Here is a 21091-nt window from a genome sequence, read left to right as displayed (position 1 = left end):
GTGGAACTACAAATCTAATTCCAATTCCAAAGAGTTTTGGCAAACAACCACGAAGGCGCCCAACATAGCCTTCATTAAGAAATACAACCATTTGATTCGATTGGTTCAGTCAGTATGGCCAAATTTATTGACTTTTTATATCATTTCCTTACATTCCCATTTTTCGATACACAACACAAGTCAACAAGACAACTATGGACCCTTTTTATAAGCCCGCAGACAAGACTACATTCGATTACATTACGTAAAGTTAGATCTTTCTTACTCAATCTTCCCGACTTGCAATCTCCAATCCATTACCTGCATAGACATGAATTGTTTACCAACTGATCGAATACCAGAACGTCTAAACATACAAGTATAATCATCACTCATCAGTCAGCAATCAGACTCCAGAAAAACAAAATTTCTTTATCAAGCATGCTGGAAGAACAGAGCAAATTATCAAGCTGATAACAGAAGTCCAGTACAGGAAAACAGGATTTTAATCACATATTCACACACACACACACAAAGAACGAGAAAGAAGAAGAAAAAAAAATGGCTAGGGAAAAACTTACCATCTGGATCAAAGAAGAAGACTTGCTTTACCTTCCCATTTGGTAGGGTTTTCTCAAATGTCTGTATGCCCTTTTCCTGCAGCAAAAATCAAAATTAGTGTGGCCACATCTAAGGAAAGCGCAAACTTCCTACAAACCATGAGCAAATATTTCCAAAGAATTGTTCCTGCATACAAATTTATATAGTCGAAGAAGTTCGAACTTCGTTGTTTTTTTCTTTTCTCCGTACTCTGTACTTATTTGATTAATTCAACATCACTTTAGATTGAATTCTTGGGTTACACTATAAATTTAGCATTCAAATTGAAATACATTATAATAGTGATTAGTGAACTGATCTTATTAAGTTCGTCAAAGAAGACTTCTGAGACAGACTCGAGTCTTAGTGGAGATTTGAACTAAAATTCCTCCTAATTAGCAAATTATAGAGCCAGACAATCCGAAATCAATTCTTCATGCAAATCATACAGTTCATCTCGTAATCGCGGAGTTTTTTATGCTTGGTATAATTAAACCCTAATGTACAACCAAATAAATGGACAGAGCAAAAATCTCGAACAGTTTCCAAACTACTACGACGAAGAAATCAAAATCGCAAGGATAATTTGTAAATTTACCTTGAGAGAATGAACGACAGAGTCGAAATTGGAACTGGAAACAGAGAAGCAGATGTGGTGACCTCGTGGAAGATGGCTAGGATCGACAACGGGTGACGTGGCGCTCCATGGACCTTCAGGAAGCTTGGATTTAGGGTCTCTCTCGATGAGGTGAAGTTGAAAGGCAGAAGGAAGGTTCAGCCAAATAACCTTGAGTTCTCCAAAATTTGGACTCTCAATTTCCTCGAATCCAAACATCTGCACCACCAAATAACAACCGCCATGAACACAAAAAAGCTGTTGTGAAATGAAAGAAAAGAAGGTAGAAGATAGAGATTGTAGACCTCTTTGTAGAATTCAGAAAGGCGATGGATATCCGAAGATTCTCTAGCTATGTGGGCGAGCGACGCTGCTTTTGCTACTGGAACCGCCATTTTTCTCCTGAATAAGAACTGTACCGATTTGGATGCTTCGTCGGAGATCCTCGTGCTTATATCTTGCACGACGTCCAAGATAATTACCAGATTACACGATTTCATTTTAATTCTTAAATTTTTGATAAAACTAAAAAAAAATTGTATTAATAATATTTTTAAATTTTTATTGATATTTTTTAAATACGTTATTATATATATTTTTTAATTTTTTAAAATGTTGGAGTGTTGATGAAAATACTAACAATTTTAATATAAAAATAACGATAAAAATAAGTTTCAAACATTTATAAATATATTTTATTAATTTAAGATAAAATTATATATTTAATCTAATCTTTTCGTATTTATTAGAATTAATAGTTCTTTGATTTAGTTAATTTTTTAAAAAATCAAATCGATGAGGACACCAAAAATAAGATCGAGACAAAATGGACCTGATACCAACCAAACTCGAGATGGCAAAAACGCAAACCCTCTCGAGCCTATCCAAGAGAGAAACCAAAATCTTAGGTTATTTCATTCCTAATCACTTCGACACGTCATTTTATGACACTTCATCTCCGAGTAAAGAAAAGTTTTGAAATTTGTGGGGTCCATAAAATAAAATAAATATTATTTAGTGACATGTCAAATACTAAAGATAAGAATTATGTATTATTATAGTACTGCAAATTTTCTCGAGAATAAATAAATTAATAATTGAAACGTTTGCAAATGCGGGTTATGTTTGCATTTATTTATTCTTGTTTATCCATTTTTTTTTTTTGTTCGAAGAAACTTTATCTAATAAATTTGTGGCTCTTATTAATACCTTTTATTAAATAAATAAATAAAAAGTTAAGTCAAATATTGCTACTACTTTTTTCTATTCATTATCTCCGAACTTGGTTGCGACATTATTCTTAACGTCCGTTATCACTTGAAAGAGAGCGATAGTGACCTATAATGTGTAACAATTTTCATTTTGGGACATCACTACACGTAACCGTCCAAGTCCAACGCCAGTCAATATTGACCACTTTGGTCTATTTCGTGTATAGTCGTCAATGTCATGTGGCAGCTCCAAGAATGGTTGGTTGGTTGGTTGGAGCAGAACCAGAAATGATGTCTAGAGACAGATTCACCGAACAAAGTGGAAGAATGGGCAATTGGCCATCAAGAAACACAAGGGAACTGATTCTAGTGAATCTAAATTGGAACATATACTCCTAACTTTTGAGTGACTTTTGTGCAATAATGGAGAAGGCAATGGCCATAGCCCACAAACATTGATTAATCAGCAAAAACAAACACAGTGAAATGAATCAGAGCCCAACATAGTTGAAATGAATGAAGGTTGAACAAAGTTTGCCAAGTTCTTCAGTAATATCATCATGTTCTATGTAAATTCAAGCTATTTTGATTCAGAAAGAGAGAAAAAATCAGAACAATCAGCTCAACCCAGAAGAAAAGTGAACACAGATTTCATTAAGTTGCTCAATAAATGGAAAATGGCGACACAGGGATTCTGTTTACTGTACAACCACTAAACGGCCACCTTTAAAACCCCCATTCTTATTCCCCCCGTACCTTCGCCGGCGTCCTCCCTCTTCGGAACCGTCACCACGAGTTTCCCGTTGGCGAACGCGGCGGTTGCAAGCTCTGGCAGAGTTGTATCCGGCAGTCGAAATCTCCACATGTCGATCTCCAGTTCCTCTAACGTCGATTCCAGAGCCCCAATTTGTCTAACTACAACCTTGATAACGCCAGGATGGATTTGAACCGTATGCGCCCTAAATTCGTCGCTAATTCCATTAGTTTCCGCTACGAATCGGAAGCAATTAGAGTTTTCGAGAATCGAAACATCGGCATCAGATCTAAATGGAAGCTCCAAAACCCGACTGAAAACATGGGGCAACCGCCGCAGTTTCTTAGGGTTTAAACCTAGAAATGATTGAGCACGAGAAAGCGAGTTACGACCATTTGGATTCTGCTTATTCGAGACTGGATGGACCTTCTTCATGGCGTCGATTGATTCTTCTTCTACCTCCGTTCTTGTCTAATAGATAGATATATATATATAGCGAAATCAATGATTCTCTGATGAAGTAAGGAACATCAATTCCAAAAAAGGAATCAAAAGCTTGATCAGATCGTTGAAGTTCGAATGAGAAGGAAGATTCATCAAGGAATTGAGACTATTGGGGTAGCGGCTTCCGCACAACTTTTTGGGGGAAAATCGAAGTCAAAAACGGAAACGGAAACAAAAACAAATCATGTAAACAGTGAAATTGAAGCAAATGAAAGAATCGGAGAAATAAGAAGGTGGCGTTGCCGAAGGGAGAATTCTTTTTGCAGAGAATGTTTGCGAGAAAAGGAAGACGAAGACAACAAAAATGGCTACAGGCCGTCGGAGGAAGCTCCGTTTATTCTTGGTGTTGCAGAGTGGGAAAGGGAGTGGAGGACTCACTCCATATATATATATATATATATGAAAGCTTCGGTTATTAGAAAATTTATTGAGTCTCTTTTGCATGTTCGCTACTATAAACGCTAATGAAAAATAGATCTCCACCTATTTCTTCATATGCGGGGCTAGCTCGTGTGGTCTTGAAGTCGTGGATAGGCTGGGCTCAATTAACATGAACAGATTTGTGCGTGGAATCTTGGCACATAGCTCACCTCTTTAGACTCTTTACCTATCGGCTCACCCCGGTTAGTATACTGATTTGGCTATGAAACTACGTTATTTAATTGTTAGGGAGGACTTTGGCTTAGTCCTGAGCGTGTCAAGATCACTCACAACGCCACATGATTGAAAAAATATGATTGTGACATTAAGCACAGGTGCATATTGCTAGTGTAGCTATTGACGTAATCATCATATTCTCGAGATAATTCTTGCTCTTATTCGAATATGGTTTCAATTAGTTCATGAAAAACTTATGACCAAAACTCAAACTCTATCGAGAAGACTTAATCAGGTCATTCATTAGAAGTATTATGTAAAAAAATCGAGCTTAAAATATCCTCTCGTTAGCACACACTTAGATGTCTCGATAGATAATTAAACAACCTTTGGATGCGTCGGAACGTGGATCCGTAGCTATTACACATAAATAAGATCAATCTAAAGCCATTGCACACTTTCAAACATAGAACAGAACATCTGTTTCTGAATTTTTGTTCTAAAAGTACAAAATAAGGCTGTTTACAGAAAAACATCTAAAGCAGCAGAATAAGAACATGCAATAAAACCTAGTGGTAGCATTCAATGGTGGCTGCCTTAGCAACTTGACATGTTTCTGGTTTGACGACTAAAAAGGAAAATCTCTGGTTCTTGAAGTTGGGACAGGAATCAGAGTATGTGGCAAACAGCAGGGCCCCCCCACCACATGTGAGGTTGTTTGGGTCCCTTGCTGATGCATAAATGGAAAGGTCTATATGCACAAGAGTCTATTTCAATCTGGTCGGCAGGCAAAGTTTGGCAATCTATGAACTGTTTTGAGACTTAAATTGGTTTCATTTCAACATCTGAGCTGTGTTTTGAGGTGGGATCAGGAGTTTCCTCTGGAAGAAGGCCAAGGAGGGGCAAAGGTAGCAATGAGCTCAGATTGCATATGATTACTAGAGTGGTTAAATTGTTAAATGTATCTTTAGTGATACCAAAGAGTTGAGTCAAAGCAGCGCCTATCAGACCTCCAAGAAGGTTCCCTCCATTGAATACTGACATGAGTGTTGCAAAAAGTGTGGCTTCCATTCCCTCTGGACATAGTCTTGCTGCTAGCACCAGAACCGGCATGAAAGAAGCCTGAAAAACAAGTTGAAGTTAGCCTTTTCCCCACAAGAATTGTAACAGCCCAAGCCACCGCTAGGAGATATTGTCCTTTTTGGCTTTCTCTTCCGGACTTCCCCTCAAGATTTTAAAACACGTCCACTAAGGAGAGATTTCCACATACTTACAATGGATTCAATCTGCTCATGGTAAAACTTCATATGAGTTCGATGTACTTTTATCTTCAACAAGCGGCCCAGCGTTCAATGCGGGTCGAAGCATATGGTTGTCAGGTTGGTTAAATNTCAATCTGCTCATGGTAAAACTTCATATGGGTTCGATGTACTTTTATCTTCAACAAGCGGCCCGGCGTTCAATGCGGGTCGAAGCATATGGTTGCCAGGTTGGTTAAATGCTGTTAATGAGAATAGTAATTCACTATTCTTAACAATAGGGCCCGGAGACTTCTTGGTTCATCATGCTATTGCTTTAGGTTTACATACAACTACATTGATCTTAGTAAAAGGTGCTTTAGATGCACGTGGTTCCAAATTAATGCCGGATAAAAAGGATTTTGGTTATAGTTTTCCTTGCGACGGTCCGGGACGAGGTGGTACTTGTGATATTTCGGCTTGGGACGCCTTTTATTTGGCCGTTTTCTGGATGTTAAATACCATTGGATGGGTTATTTTTTATTGGCACTGGAAGCGCATCACATTATGTCAGGGTAACGTTTCCTCCAACCAATGTGAGATCTCACAATCACCCCCCTTGAGGACCAGCGTCCTCGCTGGCACACCACTCGGTGTCTGGCTCTGTTACCATTTGTAACAGCCCAAGCCCACCACTAGCAGATAGTGTCCTCTTTCTTCCAGGTTTCCTCTCAAGATTTTAAAACGCGTCCACAAGGGAGAGGTTTCCACATCTTTATAACGAATGTTTCGTTCCCCTTTCCAACAACGTGGGATCTCACATAAGTTTTCCCCTATGACTTTACCTTTTTTCTCTGTCTTACTAGATATGAAGTGAAAGAATGTAACTATCCTTGAGAATAATTTGCAGTGAAGAACAATGACAGAGGTGTAGCACTTCATGAAAAAACATACTACCTGACCAAGAACTGTGATGATTAAAGAGTCCCCAATAGTAAACCAACCATCGCTTATGCCGAACTTTCGATTCAATCCAGTAATAAGAAGAACCTGTGCCACATACATAAGCAAGAACTTAGACACAATGAAAATGAGCCACTAATTTTCTGTTCGTTTCTAATAAACACCAGCACAAAAGAGGAGGAAAACTGTGTGAACCTGTGTCATCCCAAGAGCTGAACCAACTATTGACATGATTAGAAAAATTTTCCTCAACGCAACATTTTTAAGAAACCCATTGTATAATCCTACACCAATCAAAGATGCAACAGAAGTAACCAGCTTAACTCGTCCAAGAAACTCGGCGGTGAAACCGAGTTTATTTGTGCTGAGAAAAGATGTACGGATGTCAATCTCAAGTACTTAAAACCAACAAAATGATTGTTCAACTCAGATATTGCACTTACACAAAGAAGAACATTGCCGAGTCTGATTGTGGCGTTGCCTGCCACAGAAAAAGGAATAGTGTGGGAAGATATATATTTGGCTGTCTAATAGCAGTCCATATATTAAATATGTGCTGTTTAGAGGTTTCAAGAAAACTCAAGCCAGTTTTAGGAAGATTAGGCTCATTTAATGAGGCATAAACACGCTTTTCTTCAACAAGAACAGCAACTGCTGCTGTCATCAAAGGTAACAAGGCTGTTACTCCAAATACAAACCTGAGAGATCCAAATTGAAGAGTACATTCATAAGGTTTAATGCTTAACTTACTACTAAGAAAACTACAGTCAAATGAAAAATATAAGTATCGGTATAAATATATTACCTTACACCATAAGAATCCACCAGGGAGCCACTAAAGTAGGAACTAACAATACCACCAAAAGCAGATGATCCCCAGCATAGCGACTGGAGAGAACCGGACATACTTGGTGATTCACCACGAGCCCTCTCTACGACCATCGAGTCTACCACCTACATTAATGTTTAGTATAGTCAAAAGCGAGTTTCGGTAGCGTGAAACTCGTTCCATGGTCAATCCATTATGCAATTTCTGCCAAAAAAAAGAAAAAAAAAAAAGCAATGTAGGCCGGCAGAGAGTACTTTTGTAAGATTATTTTCTAAAGAACGAAGTGTTTACATGAAGGCAAATGATCTTGAAAAAGTAGCAAAAAGGAATAATAGTAAAGACATACAACATCAGAAAACGCCACAGAAAGAGACCCGAGAAGTATACACATAGCAGCACCATACTTGCTATTAACAAGGATGGCCATAAAGCTCCATGAGAATGCACCAAGAAGCCCTGATAAAATCAAGTATGACCTTCTTCGGTAACCAAAAAGAGGAACAGAGTCACTGCAATAACCAAACAGTTGTTATGAAAATGTACAAGAGAGGAAAGTAATTGAGCCCTGAATAGTGAGAGAGAGAGAGAGAGAGAGAGAGGAACTTATACCTAATAAACCCATAGAGGGGTTTGATCAGCCATGGCAATGCTGCGAAACCAGAAATTACAGCTGACTGGCTAGTCAAACACATACATGATTCATTAGAATTGTATTAAGGCTCTTCCAACAATTCATATCTTAGAAATGCAGAAATGACATGTAATAGCCTAAGCCCACCGCTAGCAGATATTGTCCTCTTTGGACTTTTCCTTGAGGTTTTTAAAACGTGTCTACTAGAGAGAGGTTTTTAAAACGTGTCTACTAGAGAGAGGTTTTTAAAACGTGTCTACTAGAGAGAGGTTTTCACACCCTTATAAAGAATGTTTCGTTCCTTTCTCCAACTGATGTAGGATCTTACAGTCCATCCCCCTTCGGGGCCCGCATCCTCGTTAGCACTCACTCCCCTCTCCAATCGATGTAGGACTACCCAATCCACCCCCCTTCGGGCCCAGTGTCCTCGCTAGCACACCGCCTGGTGTCCACCCCCCTTCGAGACTCAGCCTCCTCGCTGGCACATCGCCTGATGTCTAGCTCTAATACGAACTGTAAAGACCCAAGTCCACCGCGGGCAGATATTGTCCTCTTTGGGCTTTCCCTTCCGGGCTCAAGGTTTTTAAAACGTATCTGCTAGGGAGAGATTTCCACACCTTTATAAAGAATGTTTCATTCCCCTCTCCAACCGATATGGGATCTCACAATCCACCCCCTTCGGGGCCAGCGTCCTCGCTGGCACTCATTCCCCTCTCCAATCGATTTGGGATCTCACACTACAAGCAAAGTTCTTAAAATGACTGCAAAACACACACGGCGAAGTTAAGCCATGTGAAGAATAGTGCACACTCTACATGAACTTCATTTAAAGTGCAACATCAAAGACAATGAAGTTCTGCACTTTCAAGGCAATAAATTTCCACAGTTAGCAGAAAAGAACCATGAATATAAAGAAATTACATACCTCAGCAGGATCTAAATGCAAATCATCTTTTAAATAAAAACTGACAGCAAGCTTTGCAAGTTCTAAAACTCCTTGAACAAAATACACCATTGCAACAGCAACATTATCAGGGGTTAAATCTACACCAAAGAATTTGACTCCACTCAACCAGTATCCAGAATCACCATTATTACTATCAGAGGACAACTCTCCATCTACAGGTGAGATCAACGGGTCCTCTTCCTCTACACCTGGACCAAGTTCATATGACCAACCTTAGTAATCTAATGCCATTCAACAATTAAGCAGTCAAAAAAGCCTCAAAAGGGGTTTTACATATATATATTTCCCCAATTCAACGCCAACCAAATCCAGACTCAAATAGCAGTAGTTCATCGAATCAATAATTTGAAACAGAATGAAAATTCATCGGGGAAGTGTGTTTGATTAATTGATGAATTTACCATTGTTGGAGCAGGGAAGGGTGGGGTCGTCCAAATCGGATCCGGTAGTTGGAATCGAAACGGGTTGCGACATGAAGCTTCAAAGTAGGTCCCGTCGCATCCGTTCTTGGGGATCCAGTGGAGCAAGGGATCGGGAATGAAGACGAAACTGTACGATTATAATGTCAAAATCACCATCCAAATCCAAATCCAAATCCAAACACCTTTTTTCTGAAGTTTTTGCCCCTTCCGATTTCTGCTCGCTCTGTTCGTGAAAATTATCTCCAGCTTCCAGTCAAACGACGAACGCAACGCTACTCCTTGGATTTGGCTCGCAGATGTTTTGTGGATCTTGGATCTTGACCCGCTTAGCTACTCGAAATTTCTGTAAATGTTTTCTTTTTTACCGGGATTCCGTTGAATTTTGATCGACATATGTTCATCCATATTTCTACATATTCATAAGTTCTTGATGAACCGATATTTTCATTTTATATTGTAAAAAATCAACTAAACATTAAAAANAAAAAAAAAAAAAAAAAAAAAAAAAAAAAAAAAAAAAAAAACGACATTACAAATGTAAATATAATATGAATTATTTGCATTTTAACTTATTTTAAAAGTATAAACTATGTATTTATGAATTTAAATATTTTTCTTTTTACATTTTTTTTTAATATTCATTAATATCGACTTTATATCCTATCTCGAACGACTATTCAATATTTACATTTTTTTTAAGTGGACGAGGTTTCCATACCCTTGGATATTGTCATTTTAGTCCGTTGCCTATCGTAATAGGTTTTCAAGAGGTTTCGCACTCTTATAAGAAATGTTTCATTCCCCCGAGTTGGGATCTAACCATCCACCTCCTCGTGAGTCTAGTGTCCTTGTTGGTACACCGCCCGTTATTTACCTCTGATACCATTTGTAACAAACCAAACTTACTATTAGTTGTCCACTTTGGTCTATTACATATCGTCGTCACCTTCAAAGCTTTAAAACACGTCTACTATTGAGAGGTTTCCACACTCTTGTAAAGAATGTTTCGTTCTCTTCTTCAACCAATGAGGGATCTAACCGTTATTGAACCTTAAGACATGTAGGGCGGTGTAATCCAGGTTACAATGGATGCACCCAAATGCTTGGAACAACCGGTGAGGCCCACACAAACACATTGGAAAAAAAAAAAAACGCTATGAACATGAGCATGCAAATAGGACGATTACAACTTGTAAAAACTCTTGGTTTCCACAAGAGTACGTGGTCATCCAACTTAGTACTCTTCAGTTCCGAGGGTACCCGGTATATATATATTATTAAAAAAAAGTGCATAATTAAAAGTGGATTAAAAATAGAGATTAAACACACCATAATTGCCACAGTAAAAAAGGTTAAAATTTTTGAAATTATTAGAAAATAAAATTCTGTAATTAAACATAAAACAAAATTCCAATTGTACATCATCCGGCCTTTGGGTCCGTGAGTGAAACCAGAAAGAACAAGAAAACAGAGCATAAGGAATCATTTTCCGGGAAAATCCAAGAAAATCAAATCAAATCAAATCCCACCATTGTTTTAATGATCATCAGATTCGAGAAGTTTCCCATGGCGTTTGTTCGTTCAATCGCCTCCTTCTTCCTCCATCATCATCTCTTGATATCGACATTCATGGCTGCAAAACGCCTTATCGCCTCTGTAAGAACAGAACCGATGAGAATTGGAAGAAGAAGAAGAAGAAGATAAGTTCATGAATTTTTCAAATTCGGACCTGTAAATGTAAATATCTTTGTCTTCTTCGAGTTTCTTCTTGCAATTGTAACAAAAACTGAGGAAATTTTCAGAGGAAAAGCTCGTTCGATCTCTGAAATACCCATTTTCTTTTCTCGCCGGTGAATATACGCCGGCGCCGCTTTCAATTACGCAATCGCCGAATATATGAGTGGTTCGAGGATTTGGGCCGTGAGAGATCACGCAAGTGTAGTCCTCTGATTGTTCGATTTCGTCGGCGGAGAGACAGCCGGTGAAAACCAGAGGCGAAGTCGGAGTTTCATGGCCGGAGATCGACGATTTCTTCGCCGGAGACAGCGATGAAACAGGGGATAAAGAACCCAAATGAGGATTCCTCGTCTTGATCCCGAATTCCGCCGGCGATCTTGGAGAGTCGTCGGTCGGAGAAACGAACTGCGGTAGAGGAGGAATTTGAATCTTTAATTGAGATCCCAACAGAACCACTCTGGTGTCGGATTTTGTGGGTTTCTGGTCGGAATTCTCCTCCGTTAGAGCATCGACAATGCCGAGACCGATCCCTTTCGAATCCCACGGCCGTTTGGACTCTGTTAATGGCGTTCTGGGCGAATTTGATTCCGACCAAAACGAACTTCTCAGACCCATAAATGGTTCGAGAATTGAAGTTGGACTCATTACAGCCTCTGTTTCGGAAAATCCCTTTGAAGAAGAACTTCTAAACAAGAAAGACGAACTCAATTTCCTGTTATTACTCATCGGAGAAGGTAAACAGCCACCGCCACCGCCACCGCCCATTGCTAATTCTACTTCAAGATCTAATTCCCCTGAAATCACAACACGAAACCCAGTAAGAAAAAAAGAAAAAAAACAGCTACCCATGTAAGGAATTCAAACTTGGGTCTCACCGGAGAAGACAAGAACTGGTGAAGATGATCGGAAACCACCATGGACAGATTTTGAGCGACTTCCATTAGTGAAAAGTGAATAAAAAAGGAGAGAAACAGAGAATCAAAGCTTCGTTAATTCATCCATCCATCCATCCATCCATCCATCCCCCGGGTTTAGCGCTCCAAAAGGCTGATTAAAAGGAAGGCAGATGTGCAGGAACAGGACGACAAGAACAGAGGAAAAAAACAGAGAAATTTAGATTTGTGTTTCTTTCTGCTTTTGCTTTCTAATTCATCTTTTTTTGTTTTCTATTTCGGCTTTTGTTCTGACAATCTCTGAAAAGGGTTCAAGCCCCTAACATAAAGGAAACAAACAAACAAACAAAAATGAAGCTCGTAAAACCAGAAACCATGAAAATTCAAGAACAACGGCGCAGAATAATGATCAGTTTTTGAGTTTCTCCATTATGGGTTTCGTTTTGTTTATTATTCCTGGGCAGTTTCCTACTGTTAGCGGGAGGAGGAAGAACAAGAACACGGCGGAGGAGGAGGAAGAACACGGCGGAGGAGGCGGAGGAAGAAGAAGGAGAAGGTTATTGATCAGAATTGGATGAAGAAAGGGAATATATAAACTCCCACGCGGCCACGCCCCACCGGCTGAGGAGACCGTCAGCCACTCACCTGACCCACTACCACACTCACTTTTAATTTTATTTATTTATTTATTCTCTAATAAATCTTATTAAAATATACACTGAAATTAAATTACAATATTTTCAAAATAAGTTAAATAGGTAAAATATTTTATTTTGACTCCATTATTTTAAAATTAAAAAAGTGTTTCATTTTTTATTTTAATAGTTTTTAAACTTTTAATAAATTCTTTAATTTTCAACTTGAGATTCTTACCGTAAAAACCTCTTCTTAGTAGAACCATTTTAAAATTGTGAGGTTGATGACAATACGTAATAGTCAAAGCAAATAATATCTACTAGTTATAGATTCGAGCGGTTTCAAATAGTATCAGAGTCCGTTGTCAGAAGGTACAAGACACTGATCGAAATAAGGCTAGATTCTTTATAGAGTAGACACGTTTAGAACAGTGAGACTCACAACGATATAAGCAACAAATTGTATGAGAGTAAATACCGAACAATGTACTAGTAGGACCACGGAATAATGTTGGAACGACCCAGATCCACCGCTAGCAAATATTGTCCTCTTTAGGCTTTCCCTTTCGAGTTTCCCCTCAAGACTTTAAAACGCGTCTGCTAGAAAAAAAAATTTCACACTCTTATAAATAGTGATTTGTTCTCCCTGACCAACACGTGACATCAGAAATATACTAGTAGTAGATTGTGGCAAAACAAAACAAATTATAGAAACTTGAAATGTCAGATTTGGTAAAATTTTAAAGAGCGGTAAAAACATGGTGTTTTTACCGACAAAAAAAGGTGTTTACTTTTACCAATTTTCCTCCAAGAAAAAAAAAAAAAAAACTTATATAATAAGTGTCCTTTAAACTTTTTTTTTCTTTTTTAAAATTAGTTATTATTATTAGCTGACATGTCAATTTAAAAAAGGAACAAAATGACGTGGAAATTATTCAAACTTCACACACGGATTGAAATTTGAGTCACAGTATATTTTGTCTTCACTCACATACATTACAATATAAATATATTTTAAATTATAAATCATACCCCTAAATTTAGGTACTATGTAATAGCTTTTTATTGAAAAAATAAATTAAAGTAAATGAATTATTTAGTATGGTAGTTACTTATACGACATTAGGTCTATATCGTAGCTATGTATTAATTACCATAGCTACTAGCTATTTCTATGATATTAGATATATGATTGAGAAGTCAAAAGAAATTATTTATTTAACTATAAATCGACCAATCTACAAACGACATCTAATAATTAAAATCATTTATATTCCAATGTCCATGCACCTTAAACATAGGCTTAGCGACATTAGTAATCAATTTAACATGTTAGCTCTGTTGTACGCCGAAAGCAGAACAAATGTACTCACAACACTAATGATCGGAATTACGCAAAGAGACACCAAGATATTTACGTGGTTCGGAGAGAATAAGTTTCCCTACATCCACGGGTAGCAACCAATTACTAAAATCAAGGCGTTACAAGTGAATACCTCACTATCACACTATAAATACTCTCACCAATATATCACTCGACAAATACAATATGACACCCAAAACTTATGACAATTTAGGACAAGCTCAAATATAATATAATAATTTAATTAAAAGTATATTTATAAATAATTTAAAATAATTGACGTTGTCGGCTTAGCTTTGCCGGCTCAGCCGAGAGAGAGAGAAAGGGGGTTGGTGTGGGGCCCGCAGAACAGTTAAAGAACCGGGTGGAAAGTTCACGGACCGGCTCGTGGGACCCACGGCCATAAATTAATTAATTAAATAAAATAAAAGGAATGGGCCCCACTTAACTATAGTTAAAAGAGCCGGATTCTTTGTCCGGTTCGGTCCCACATTTATTCTAATGTTCCGTCGTGGTCTCACCCCCACGGTTATTTAATTTCTCTGATTATATTATTATTCTGAAATTTATGCCATTATCTACCTTGTGAAATGACTTAATTACCCCGACAATATATTCAGAATTAGAGTCAACGTAGGGGCATTATGGGGATTTCCAATTGAGTGAAGAATATGGAATGGAATGGGTCCCCTTTGAAAAAGATGAGTAGTTGATGAGCCTGAGAGTCCCAATAATGTTTCATCATAACTCAACCAATCACCTTTTTTTTTTTTTTTTTACAATTTTTAATTTTAATATTTTTTTAGTAAATATTAAATTTCAGTATTTTATATATAATTCTTTTACGAAACATTTTGTTTATTAGAAAGTATTTTCTCTTAACCGTTGGCGTGGGCGTTCATACCATTAAAAATGTTGACATGACATGCACGAGAAATTTAGTTGGATAACTAGACATAATAATTTACCTAGTCTACCTACTTACTTGTCTGGCTACATTTTTTTTTAATTTATTTAATTAGCATAATTTATCTAATAAATCATAGACGACGTTAATTCGTTGAAGTTCATCAATATAATAAAGTTTTAGATCTGTGCGTTTATTTTAATTATATACACTAAAATACATTTGGAAGCGATAATAAATAAATAAATTTTCGAATTTCAATAATTGTAATAAAAATAAAAAAAATAAAAAAATTAATGTTTATGATCCTAATATTAAAAAAAAAAATTATCAAAATGAGTTTGGAATATTTTGATAGGCATCTTAATTTAAAAAACAATAAAGAATAATCTAATTATTTTAATTTAAGATTATTATTACTATTAATTTATTATTTAAAAAAAAATAGTATTCCTTCTGTACTTTACTATACAATACTTCAGTTCAAAAGTGATGTCACTTTATGTATTATTTAACTATTTTTATTATCATTCATATTTATTTTAATTATTTTATTAATCATGTGAATATAAATAACCATTAATAAAGTCATTGACTTTGGCTATACTTTTATTATTATTATTTATTTATTTTCTTTGAATCCATTGAAAGCTTCGTATTATATATTTATTCTTGTTAATTAAACTATACAATAATTAATAAATGTTGGACTTATTTCATGTGTCTATATCCTATCTTTAAAATTAATTAGATTAAATTTTAATTATTTGTTTATGATTTTAATTTAATTTTTTTTTTCCAAAAATAAACTTATTTTCAAGCCTACATAATTGGAAACAACACAATTATTAAATGGACCATATTATTAAAAAATATATATCATTTATGACAAGTTTTTGAATTTTATATTTAACGTATAATTCAACTTTAGAAATTATCTATTAAATTATTAATTTTATATTTTATATTTAATATTTTTTTAAATCAAAAGTTAATTATTTGTTAAAATTTAAAAAATACTAAATATTAACTAAAAAAATTTAGATACTAATTAAACATATTTTAAAGCTTAAACGATTTATTAAAAAAATATAAAAATTTAGAAATTAAATTTATAATTAAACATATCTTTTATATTAAAAAGAATTATCTCTATTTTACAATTTTGATAGATTTTATTTTATTTTATTAAAAGAAAAAAGAAAAAAAAAATTCTTAGCATTCCCTTTTAGCCTTTTGATCTTTTATTATTATTTTATTTTTATTTTTTATTTTTTTTTTATTTTTTTACCTATATCTTCAAAGATGCTATTTATGATGATGGTGACATGGCACCAAAAAATCTTAAGAACAAGCTAATGGTTATAATTATCCATAGTTATTATTATTTTTTTTTTTTTTTAAGAAATATTTATTTGAATTTTAGAGCCATATATAAATAAATATATATTACGAAACTAGTAGCCTGCTCCGGTTCCCTTACGAAACTTTCGTTATTGGGTTAGCCATACACTTCACATGTTTCTAGCGATTCACATGGCATCATCAAATGATACAAGTCTTGGATAAGAATCTACAACGCACTAGAACGCCCTTGTTGACGATCCTTTACTCCGACAGCATCTAGGGTTCCTCGAACAATGTGATATCTCACACCGGGTAAATCCTTAACCCTTCCCCCTCTTACTAAGACTACAGAATGTTCTAAATATTTAAAATTTTAATTTTACGAGGTTTTATTATTGATGTAACATTTATTAAAGATAAATATATATTTTTTAAAAATAATTAAAAAAGAACAACTCGACAACTTAATCTGACAAGAAAAATAGAGGGTGGAGTATCGACTAAAATAAAGTTATAAAAAAACACTTTTTTATCACACGACCAAAAAAAAAAAAAAAATTAAAATATTTGAACAATACATCAACGCTATTGTCTCAAAGTAGGCGTAAAAGCATATAGAATCATATTTAAAACTTTAATCTACGAGGCGATGACCTAGGAAAAGCAAAATTAATGAAATATATTAAACTTTAATCTTAATATATATAAAGTTGATGTAACGCTTCATCTTATATCCGTCAATGATATGAATTAAATAAATTAAAAAAAACATAATTTTTCAAAAAAGNTATTTTTTTACCTATATCTTCAAAGATGCTATTTATGATGATGGTGACATGGCACCAAAAAATCTTAAGAACAAGCTAATGGTTATAATTATCCATAGTTATTATTATTTTTTTTTTTTTTTAAGAAATATTTATTTGAATTTTAGAGCCATATATAAATAAATATATATTACGAAACTAGTAGCCTGCTCCGGTTCCCTTACGAAACTTTCGTTATTGGGTTAGTTAATTAAAAAAGAACAACTCGACAACTTAATCTGACAAGAAAAATAGAGGGTGGAGTATCGACTAAAATAAAGTTATAAAAAAACACTTTTTTATCACACGACCAAAAAAAAAAAAAAAATTAAAATATTTGAACAATACATCAACGCTATTGTCTCAAAGTAGGCGTAAAAGCATATAGAATCATATTTAAAACTTTAATCTACGAGGCGATGACCTAGGAAAAGCAAAATTAATGAAATATATTAAACTTTAATCTTAATATATATAAAGTTGATGTAACGCTTCATCTTATATCCGTCAATGATATGAATTAAATAAATTAAAAAAAACATAATTTTTCAAAAAAGAGGATAAATGTAGCAGCTATGGTTATATGGTAGATAAATAATGATTGAAATTTTGATTATTTTAAAAAGCAATTTTGAGAACTTTTTCATTTTATTCTATGCTTTATTAGAAAATATTACACGTAACGTTACTAAAGGTTTGTATTTTTATAACATATAGTAAAATATTCATATTTTAGTCTTCCTCAAATTATTTTTTGTTTTTATTCATACAAATCATCATTTTTTGGACAAATTTGTACAAAAGTAAATTAAAGTTTCTAACTTTTCTTTTTTCATTTATTCAAATTTATTTTTATCCGTTAAAATTTTAAACTTTTACCTTCAAGTCTACAGCTAACAAATATTATCCGCTTTGGTCCATACTAAAATTTTTCGAGTACAATAAATTCAGGTGGTAGAATTTTGAACCTCCAATCTCAAGGAAAGGAATAAATGTCGGCTATCATTGAGTTATGCTCATATTGACCACATAATACTCTCCAGAGTAATTATAAGTAAATATGTCAAATTATGTAATATTAGATATAAATTTAAATTATAAATAAACATTTGATTTGAGTAATTAAATAATTTAATATTGTAAAAATATATTAGTAATAAAAAATTACCAGGAAAATGAGTTGGTGGAAAAAACTTTAATTGTTGGGGGAAAGTAAAAGATAATATTTTTTATAAAAAAGAAAAAAAAAAGTAATTTTCATCGTGGGTCCTCCACGTAAGGGGCACAGGGGACGTCATTTTCGTGGGGACCCCTTAATTTAATCAAATCACCGCTATACTTTCAACCAATGGACCCCACAACTGGGACCCGCATTGACCAGCGGGGACTTGATTGCATCCACGTCAGATTGTTTTTATTATTCGTGGTTATTCAATTATAATAATAAAATATATCTAAAATTATTTAGAATTTTAACTAAATTTATTCATCCAAAATTTTAATTTTAAAGATTTTATAATTTTATAGTTTTAAACCTAATATTAATAGAGATATTTTTTTTTAATTCGAAGGAATTAATGAAATTTTTTAAACTTTATTAAAGATATTTTTGAAATAATATTAAAAGGTTTATTTGAAACAAATTAGAGTAAAAATATATTTTTTATTAATTTATCTTTCTTTTAATATATAATTTAAATTTAATTTTTGTTAAGGTTGTGCGTGGGCTTTGACAAAGGGCAACTGGGGCCCACTAAAAGGGACAAAAACAAGTGCAAAAGTCAATATGTGCTTGATTAACCAGAGTTCACAAAGGCCCAAACCCATGGCCCATTATGCTTTTTTTTTCCCTCTTTTTCCTTTTTATTTTTGTTATCACTTATTTCCCAAGAAAAATTAGGGTTAAAATTGTAATTTTCCATACCTTTAAGAGTTTCAATCTCGTGTCGTGGTCGTTAATGGATTGATTTGGGTCGATGAGAAGACGGTCAAATTTATGTTAGAATGAGATAACCGTAAAATATCTCTTTGTAAGAAAAAAAAATAACCATAAATTATTTACACTTTTAACTGGTTGTGACATGTACGCTTAATCAAAAGATCAGAGATTTGAATTTTCACACGTTAGAATAGGAGTGTACATTCAACCTGACAACCCGGACCAACCCAACTCGAACTACAAGGGTTGGTTTGGGTTGGCTTAGCATTACGGGTAGGGTTGGGTTCATTTTTCTAAACCCGAACTGAATCGGTTCGGTTTCGAGTTCGTGGATAAGTCCTTCGGTACCAGGCATATACATTTTTTAAACACTATTTTGTTTAGTTTAGGGATCTCTAATATTGCAATTAAAATATTTTATAGTATTTTTATTTTTGTTATATACAACGTCTTTAAATTAATTATTTTTATTTTTATTATTTATTTAATTTGATGATCTGTCCTTATATTTTTTTTTTTTTTTACTTTAACCCATTCTCAATAAGTCTTTAGTTTTATGACAATGTTGAACTATATTAATATGTTAGAATTTTTGCGGGTTGTTTTATATTGTGTTTTATGTGAATAATGAGACGTAAAGTTTTGAAAAATTGGACAAAATAGGTAGAATTTGTATCTAAAGATTATTACTGGCGTGCAGATTCTCGAATCTACATGCAATAGTTATTAAAAAAACAACTATATTGTAGATATCTTATCGAATAGTTTATTCATATATTTGTTCTATTGATGCAAAAATAATAATGGGCACGTGCACAACTCAATTTCGACATAATTTAAATGATCTCCAAACCACGAAAACCCATACCGTTATAAAAATGAAAAATACAATCAGTTGGAAGCTTGCAATAATGCAAAAATGGTGACTAAATTTTGAAGTAAAGTTCGGTGTTTTAGTTTTACCCGTACCTCTAGACTCCTCGCTTGAAGATTTTGATGTTTCAGCCAAACTGTGCGGAGAAACGACTATCAAAATTAACAAGACATTAGTTAGTACTTGATTATCGTATGGTTACTTTTATTTTTTTTTACTTTAACCCATTCTCAATAAGTCTTTAGTTTTATGACAATGTTGAACTATATTAATATGTTAGAATTTTTGCGGGTTGTTTTATATTGTGTTTTATGTGAATAATGAGACGTAAAGTTTTGAAAAATTGGACAAAATAGGTAGAATTTGTATCTAAAGATTATTACTGGCGTGCAGATTCTCGAATCTACATGCAATAGTTATTAAAAAAACAACTATATTGTAGATATCTTATCGAATAGTTTATTCATATATTTGTTCTATTGATGCAAAAATAATAATGGGCACGTGCACAACTCAATTTCGACATAATTTAAATGATCTCCAAACCACGAAAACCCATACCGTTATAAAAATGAAAAATACAATCAGTTGGAAGCTTGCAATAATGCAAAAATGGTGACTAAATTTTGAAGTAAAGTTCGGTGTTTTAGTTTTACCCGTACCTCTAGACTCCTCGCTTGAAGATTTTGATGTTTCAGCCAAACTGTGCGGAGAAACGACTATCAAAATTAACAAGACATTAGTTAGTACTTGATTATCGTATGGTTACTTTTATCGAAAAACCTTCTATAAATTTGTAGAGAAATCTTACCATTACAACGAGTAATAGGTGAAGTTTGAAGACGACAAGCGCCAAGGAGAGTGAGAGCCAGAGTTTGGTTGACATTGATCCCTCCAAGTGAGGAGGCACAAAGACACTGCGGTTGCGAGCGAACGACGGTGGTCAGCTGCGAGCAGCAGCTCGGAGACGGGGTCGAGGAGTTGCGGGTGATGTAATTGAGGCAAGGGGAGAGGCTGATGAATACATTGCTACAATGGGACGACTGTGCCACAGCTCCTCTTGCCTATAACAACATGGCCACCATGGCCAACACAGTACTTGCTTCCATTGTTGCCATTGACAAGAACTTCCTCTAAGACTTTGGGATTTGTAGCAAATTTGGAGTGTAGAAGGCTGATGAATGGTGGGTTTTGTTGGTGAACGAATTTTCCTACTTTTTTTTTTTTTTTTTTTTTTTTTTTTTTTTTTTTTTTTTTTTTTTTTTTTTTTTTTTTTTTT

General features: G+C 34.5%; 4 protein-coding genes across 5 annotated transcripts; all 4 read right to left on the bottom strand.

Annotated features, from left to right (window-relative positions):
- Window positions 1–54: 54 nt before the first annotated feature.
- Window positions 55–1689, bottom strand: LOC111807583. Its single transcript, XM_023693364.1, has 4 exons — window positions 1501–1689; window positions 1178–1414; window positions 561–636; window positions 55–300 (listed from the first exon to the last, which is right to left on the bottom strand). Exons 1-4 carry the CDS (start codon window positions 1588–1590, stop codon window positions 266–268), a joined length of 438 nt encoding a protein of 145 aa, XP_023549132.1. The 5' UTR covers window positions 1591–1689; the 3' UTR covers window positions 55–265.
- A 1339-nt stretch (window positions 1690–3028) lies between these two features.
- LOC111806548 lies at window positions 3029–4356 on the bottom strand. The gene has a single exon (XM_023691916.1). It carries the CDS (start codon window positions 3593–3595, stop codon window positions 3119–3121), a length of 477 nt encoding a protein of 158 aa, XP_023547684.1. The 5' UTR covers window positions 3596–4356; the 3' UTR covers window positions 3029–3118.
- A 332-nt stretch (window positions 4357–4688) lies between these two features.
- On the bottom strand, window positions 4689–9740 carry LOC111806798 (folate-biopterin transporter 1, chloroplastic-like). Its single transcript, XM_023692274.1, has 9 exons — window positions 9291–9740; window positions 8848–9077; window positions 7901–7965; window positions 7638–7800; window positions 7268–7416; window positions 6906–7160; window positions 6658–6826; window positions 6457–6549; window positions 4689–5383 (listed from the first exon to the last, which is right to left on the bottom strand). The coding sequence occupies exons 1-9, from the start codon at window positions 9361–9363 to the stop codon at window positions 5084–5086; spliced, it is 1497 nt and encodes a 498-aa protein (XP_023548042.1). The 5' UTR covers window positions 9364–9740; the 3' UTR covers window positions 4689–5083.
- Window positions 9741–10666: 926 nt separating this feature from the next.
- LOC111806799 (protein MARD1-like) lies at window positions 10667–12563 on the bottom strand. Of its 2 annotated transcripts, none has more exons than XM_023692276.1 (2): window positions 11924–12563; window positions 10667–11842 (listed from the first exon to the last, which is right to left on the bottom strand). In XM_023692276.1, exon 2 carries the CDS (start codon window positions 11811–11813, stop codon window positions 10893–10895), a length of 921 nt encoding a protein of 306 aa, XP_023548044.1. In that variant the 5' UTR covers window positions 11814–11842; window positions 11924–12563; the 3' UTR covers window positions 10667–10892. The 2 variants fall into 2 exon arrangements, with proteins under 2 accessions (XP_023548044.1, XP_023548043.1); XM_023692275.1 differs by having other exon boundaries at window positions 10667–10965; window positions 11041–12558.
- Window positions 12564–21091: the final 8528 nt, after the last annotated feature.

The sequence above is a fragment of the Cucurbita pepo genome, chromosome LG12 (genome assembly GCF_002806865.2).
Source record: "Cucurbita pepo subsp. pepo cultivar mu-cu-16 chromosome LG12, ASM280686v2, whole genome shotgun sequence".
NCBI lineage: Eukaryota > Viridiplantae > Streptophyta > Magnoliopsida > Cucurbitales > Cucurbitaceae > Cucurbita > Cucurbita pepo.
This window is presented reverse-complemented; position numbering and strand designations above follow the sequence as displayed.